Genomic DNA, 6,581 nt, shown 5'->3' on the forward strand with positions numbered 1-6,581 from the left:
CCACCCCGATTGCAGCGAAGCTCAACCGGAGTCAATTCTGCTGTAGAGGCCTCATGTTTCGCTGCGAGGATGAATCTAATATGTGGAGACCTATTCTCGTCATTCTCCTCCCAGTTCTTGTCGTCTACAGAACAGTGACTCCTGCGAAAGAGAACGCCCCAGTGTGCCCACAATAGCCTGCGCCGAATGAATGACCCACCCCGATCCCGGAGCTGAGGTCTAGCACACATTCATACGGGACACAGTTGTACCCGACAGCCTCTTTTTCAATCCGTTCTCTACGTGGCGACACCTGTGCGCTGCAGGAGGTAACCTTGTGGGCTTCACGCACTGGAAAATCTTGAGACAGAGGTTGAATTACTGGAGATACATAAAAGCGAGCACAATTACAGCCAAAATGCTCGCGCTTGCTCGCGAGGCTACACCCTCACCCCCACTCGAAGGAACCTTCACCTTCACGGAACACTGCTTGGACGATGAACTCTTTTCAACTGTGTCTACACACTTGTAGCACAGAGTCTTCTCGGCTTTAGGCAGCTCGGTCAGTTCTAAAGTGTTCTTCAGGTTGTCCTTCGTGACTTTCGCTGACGGGAGCTCCTCCTCCAGGGTCACCTCAGTCGCGCAGTCGTCCTTGTAAACCTTGGTGCTGTCAGCCGGCTGCACCATCTTCAGGTCACCGCCACAGTTGAATGTTACACTCTTGTGTGTAGGGTCAACCTCCACCGCGATGGTCTCCTTATCCTCGGCACAGGCTGCAACAGCAGAGGGCACGTTACTTAGATGGGGGGCAAGAAACCAAATGGAGAGAGACGCTTTCGTCCAGCTAGTGCACAGTGAAGGCGTCGACGAATTCGTTGCGCACGGCTTCTGTAAGTATGCTACGTTGTCAACGGGTATTGTGTAGTCCGAGCAAGAACTTAGCGTGGTGGTTGCTTCTGTAACGTCCACACAGTCACTTACTGTCGGCGGGTGGCTTCGCAGGAATTGTGAGCTCTACGGTGCACTTCTTGTCCTCTGGTGCGTCGGGGACAGTGGTAGGGGTTTCATTCTCTGAGCACAGGAAGAACACGGTTTTCGCCTCTGTTGGCAGCTTTTGAACCGTGACCGTGTACTTTTTATTAGTCTCGGAGTTAGCTGGACCAGTGACAACGAGACCCACGTCTGTCCCTACAACAACGCTGGAGTTCTTGGCAGTTGTGCACGCCTTGTCGTCATAGCATTGGTCAAAGTTTGAGGCACTTCCTTTCTTAGCCGGAAGCAGGTGAGACACCGCAGATGCACATGTGAATGAGACTGTCTTCGAGGTCACGTTCACCGTGACCGGTATTGTCCCGCCAGCCGAGCACATGTTCTCCTGCCCTGCGCTAGCCGAGGAAGGGCCTACGACCACGCAGACAAAAACCAGTGTTGCGCAGGCACGAGCAGCCTGTGCGCCCACGAGGCCGTGGTACGACTTCGAAAGACGAGGCAGCATACTTCACCTTTCTCAAGAAGAAACACAGAGCGGTTTGCGAAACTCCGGATCAGCACTACGCTCGGAGCGGCAGCAGCAACCAGAGACCGTGTGACAGGACCCCAGAAGACACCTGCTACGGGGGATGGGGGGACTGGTTGTGCAGGAAAGCAGCGACACCAGCGATCACGTAAGAGGGCTTTCGCAAGAAGCAGCAAGGGATGGCGCGATGCCAGTTCTTGTTTTCACTTCAGAGCGTCGAATCGCAGTTGGGTTCCTCGCTGCCGTACTGCAAGACTCGAAGCCATCGGCGGCCCACGTCGCACCGGGCACCCGCGGGCGGGGGGCGGGTCCTGGCGATAAGGGTTTAGGGAAACCGGTGCGGCGTGCGCCGTCGATGCCTTTGAGCCTTGCAGTAAGGCAGCGGGGACTGCAACTGCGCTTCAGCCCGCTGAACGCTACACCCTAAACCCACCTAAGGATAGAGAGGACCGACACCGGGAAGCAACGCGACGCTATGCGCCTTCTGACACGTCAGAAGCTCGTGCGAAGTCTTCATAACTCTGGATGCTGGCATCTTTCCGCGAGGTCTCGTTGTTGCCCGGGCACTTCGCCAGGGTTCGCAGTGCCGCCGGCGAATCCCCCGAAGAATGACTCTTATCAGGAATCCCGCTGCTGACCAATAAAGCCTTGTACAAGAATTTTTTATTAATTGGTTTGAATGCTTTTACAGCCGGGAGAGCGGGTATGAGTTTAACACTACTGAGTGGACACCGGAAGCAGACGTATAGAAGCAAGCAGCAACTGCGTAGTAGTATCCTTCGCAAGGACTATCGTAAGCAGGACCCGATCGTACAGCGGTCTCCGAAGAGTCACTAGAGGGGGAACAGCAGAGAGGGGAGGACGATGTAGGAAGTATGCGAAAAAAGGAGCTCGTTTCTATTTTTTCCGCGCTGCGGTCGGTTCGCTACTGTTTCCTTCTGTCAGAAGGAAGAGGGAGACCAGTTCTCTTGGGTGCGACGCTGTGGTCGGTTCGCTACTGTTTCCTTCTGTCATAAAGAAGAGGGAGATCAGTTCTTTTGGGTTCCGCCGTTCTCTCCTTCGTAGGATTGGTCTTCACGACAATGGGGAGTGAGAGACTTTCGGGCTAGATGCGGGGGAACTCAGACCGTTAACGAGAATGCTCGTTCCTCTGTCCTAGGCTTCACCAGAAAAAAACTTCTGTTCCGTGACCACTCATTCTTTCCCATTCCAAGAAGTGTACCCTTCATAAAGAGTATAGGGATAAGAGGACGAGAAATTGTATACACGGGTGTCATCTCACCGCTGTTACTGTGCAAACCTTCTAGTTACTTGTGTTGATGTGCCGCCTGTACCCAGACTTGGGTGCTCTCCAACTTTTATAGTGTGTGCCGTCCGACGTAGCCTGTTGGCTCCGCTGCCCGAAGAAGGGCGCGTCCCCACGGCGGCCGTCCACATCATTGTCGTCGTCACTCCCCCTTGACAGGGACATAATCTGGGTGAAGTCTGACAGTCCTGACACACCGTAGAATCACTCGGAGTTACCAGGGTTCACGTCCTTTGATTTCACACTCCCAGTTCCCTACATTCCACCACCAGAGTAAGGACCCTACTAAGAGGCGCCGGCTCACGGGCTGCGTAGTGGTGCGAGACCGGCAACCAAACGAACATCACTAGAGAGCGTGCACGAAAGGACCTTTCGGCAAAACAGAGCGAAATATGTGGCTTGCCTGAAATATTGTTTCTGCGATGGCGTACCTTTTGCCGAGAAAGCAATCTCTCCCGGTTAGCACGATTTGCACACATTACGAAGCAGCAATGACCACTCCGGTGGCCTCGTGTTCCCTGGGTTGAGTTCACTCCTTCGAGTGTGCAAGCGCTTCACGAAGCAAAGCGACCTTGGTCGCCACTGGTAGGCTCCCGCCCCCCGCCAATTGACTCGCTCGTACACCAGCGGCGAGCCGCTCACCGCTTTCGCCGGAGGGGCAGACTCAATGGCTCTTCGCACCGGATAACGAGGCCCCTCGTACGAGAGTGGGTAATCGCTTTATGGTATCCAATATGTAGACCAGACTCAGTACAGCTGCTTCTATAAATCAATAGGCAACCGTTCATGACGAGAACCAGACAATGGCTTCCCTGGGGTAACGAGCCAGTCTCGCCGCCCGAGGCCCATGGGCAAAACGAGAACATTTGGGAGCACCTGGGCACTCTCGTCCCGCGTTTCCTAGTGGGAATGGTGCAGGAAAGGCCTGATAATCCCCGTGTTAACTCTACGCTCTCGGTTGGATTTCGCACACATCCTGGGGAAAGCGAATACCTGACCTGCGAAGTTTGTTGCTGCACCTGGGCCGCTGAATCAAATACCAGTGGAAGGAAACTGCGTGCGCTCTAGGGTCGCAGATCGCAGAAGGCTGCCCGTGCTATCTCTCCGTTGTGTTCCAGCACACTGCCGAGCGGCTGCCCGAGCGGTTTCTACGATCCACTTTCAACCCTCGGAACTTGCCCCGAGAGAGATTCTCAGAGTCGATCGAGCGTCTGTCAAGACTTCCTTTAGAGTCTCGGTTTCCCTGGCAGTCCACCTATCAAGCTTGTGTGCACCACCCGTCCACTTTTTCTTGTTCTACTCAGCAGCTCGGGTTTAAACTACTTTTTCCTCCTCCTTCCGGGGAATCGGATCTCCCTCCAAAATGAGTTAACACTCATCTATATCATGTTTTCGCGCCTGAGCAAGCGTGGCGGACTGAGTGTGTTTCCCGGACTCAAGGGACGTGTCCGACTAAGCGGTCGTTTCTGAATAATACCGCGCTAATGGCATAGAAGGAACCAGCAAGTGAAACTCCTAGCATCAGCCCAGCAAGGACGCCGGAGGAGCCAGTCGAGGATATGCATGTCGGAAGCGAAGACAAGGGATCTGGAAGCGTGAGGGACCATTTCAGCACATGCGTTGCAAATTCCAGGTATACCCATCCGTCGTGGTAAGACTTTCTATTTTCCTACAGTCCGGAATCACCCCTTATCCAGAGAGGCCTTCCCCGGCTTGCGTTCCTTTAACTCTCTTCGAGCCTTACAGGGTGGCGGTAAGACGGGAGTGAGCCGAAATGACCTCTACTTTATGCTCACTCAAATCACACCGCGGTGTGGGCAGTGCCTCATACCAGTGCGCGGTATTCTCACTGCGTCGTTCCTTTCGCATGAAGGAATAGGCAGCGTGGACGGTTTTCTCTGGGTAAAAGGGTAGCGAACAGAATAATTTATTCTGTGTATGTGAGTGTCTACGTTGAAGTGACTTTCGTGTGTACTCAACAGAGGAGACTTGCGGTGTAGGATCGGGCATGCGCCACGGGCCGTTTTGATGAACGAATTGCTGAAACAGCGATGTTCCAGGCATTCGCGTTGCTTTCAGCACTATACCCCGTAAGCTTTCCAAAGCTTCCGACTCCACAACCGATCTTGAGCACCCCTGCTCCCCAATTTCACTTAGGCCTGTCATTCGAGTCTTCCTTTCTTTCTCATGTTGTAGTGCTGTTTCTTCCGACGTCAGAGTAGACAGGTCGGGGCTGATTCTGCTGTAGAGGCCGGTTTTACTTTGGACCGAAACCAGGATCTCTTGAGTCGTGTTGTCCTGCCAGCTTCTGTCTTTTACCAGGCCGCGTAGGCTTTTGCTTTCAGATTTCTATGCACCCGAGTCATAGATGGGGGCTAGTTGGGCTCATGAGGTTTTCCCGGTTTCTCTTGGACTGTTCTGCTTTCTGTCGGGCGCACAGTGTTGATTGCCCAGTGTCTCCCAGTCGCCTTCTTTTACACGCAGACTTGAGTGCTATTCAGCGTTGGGCCGCTCGAGCGTGCGTGCGCGTTACGGGCAAAGGAGCGCCTGTGTTCCCTTCATCACGTAGTACATTCTAAGATTTCTATGTGTAAGTGCCTTATGAAACGCACATCACTTTATCCGTAAGCATGCTCATCGGTACAAGCAATATGAAATGAATGCGAGCCAAGGAGAACGGACGTGCTCTCGTCTCTGGTACATCTAGCATTCTATGACGTGAAAAAATTGTCACAGGCCTTACTCCTCACTATGATGCTTCCTCGTGCTCAGTAGCTAAAGTGGAGCTGGTCCTCGAGGTCACCGTACTGCTCAACCCTTAATGCGTCTTCTCTGTCTCTGCTCCTTGGAATTCTACTTGGTGTCGCCTCAAACAGGTTTGTGAGCCTAAACTACTACCTCTTGTCGCCCTCCGCTCCCTTTTCCTGATTGTAATGACGGTTGACCGGCGTCGCTTTGCTGTGGAGGCGCTGCCGTTTTGTGCTGGGGCAGGATTTCCTGCACCTGCTCTTGTGTCCCTCCCCGCTTTCCCCGCATCTGTCTACTAAAAGACGTAGCCTACCTCAAGCAGAAGAAGGCGTCGGTGTCCCTCGCAGCCCGCACACTAGTCTGACGGAATCAGTCGTCCGTGGTGAACTTACAAAATAGGTTTTAGTGATGTCGGTCGGAGACTACGATTTGCCTGCTAAACTCTATTTTGTTCTCCGCTCCACGCGGCGTCGGGTTAGCGGCCGCAGTCAAATGGGCAACATCGGACGGGTTACATGAAAAAACTAAGAGCGAGGATCATGCCGGCCAAAATGCTCACACTTGCCTGCGTGGCTACAGCCTCACTCCCACTCGAAGGAACCTTCACCTTCACGGAACACTGCTTGGACGATGAACTCTTTTCAACTGTGTCTACACACTTGTAGCACAGAGTCTTCTCGGCTTTAGGCAGCTCGGTCAGTTCTAAAGTGTTCTTCAGGTTGTCCTTCGTGACTTTCGCTGACGGGAGCTCCTCCTCCAGGGTCACCTCAGTCGCGCAGTCGTCCTTGTAAACCTTGGTGCTGTCAGCCGGCTGCACCATCTTCAGGTCACCGCCACAGTTGAATGTTACACTCTTGTGTGTAGGGTCAACCTCCACCGCGATGGTCTCCTTATCCTCGGCACAGGCTGCAACAGCAGAGGGCACGTTACTTAGATGGGGGGCAAGAAACCAAATGGAGAGAGACGCTTTCGTCCAGCTAGTGCACAGTGAAGGCGTCGACGAATTCGTTGCGCACGGCTTCTGTAAGTATG

At 53.5% G+C, this 6,581-nt stretch overlaps 3 protein-coding genes across 3 annotated transcripts; 1 reads left to right on the forward strand and 2 right to left on the reverse strand.

Moving 5' to 3' along the window:
• Nucleotides 1-278: 278 nt before the first annotated feature.
• Nucleotides 279-1,757, reverse strand: CSUI_007477 (sag-related sequence srs53c). The gene is made up of 2 exons (XM_068067622.1): nucleotides 961-1,757; nucleotides 279-752 (listed from the first exon to the last, which is right to left on the reverse strand). Exons 1-2 carry the CDS (start codon nucleotides 1,472-1,474, stop codon nucleotides 358-360), a joined length of 909 nt encoding a protein of 302 aa, XP_067920411.1. The 5' UTR covers nucleotides 1,475-1,757; the 3' UTR covers nucleotides 279-357.
• A 152-nt stretch (nucleotides 1,758-1,909) lies between these two features.
• On the forward strand, nucleotides 1,910-2,867 carry CSUI_007478 (uncharacterized protein). The gene has a single exon (XM_068067623.1). It carries the CDS (start codon nucleotides 1,971-1,973, stop codon nucleotides 2,130-2,132), a length of 162 nt encoding a protein of 53 aa, XP_067920412.1. The 5' UTR covers nucleotides 1,910-1,970; the 3' UTR covers nucleotides 2,133-2,867.
• A 3,112-nt stretch (nucleotides 2,868-5,979) lies between these two features.
• Nucleotides 5,980-6,578, reverse strand: CSUI_007479 (sag-related sequence srs53c). The gene has a single exon (XM_068067624.1). The coding sequence runs from the start codon at nucleotides 6,367-6,369 to the stop codon at nucleotides 6,061-6,063; it is 309 nt and encodes a 102-aa protein (XP_067920413.1). The 5' UTR covers nucleotides 6,370-6,578; the 3' UTR covers nucleotides 5,980-6,060.
• Between the last annotated feature and the right edge of the window lie 3 nt (nucleotides 6,579-6,581).

This window comes from Cystoisospora suis (assembly GCF_002600585.1).
Source record: "Cystoisospora suis strain Wien I chromosome Unknown contig_3950, whole genome shotgun sequence".
NCBI lineage: Eukaryota > Apicomplexa > Conoidasida > Eucoccidiorida > Sarcocystidae > Cystoisospora > Cystoisospora suis.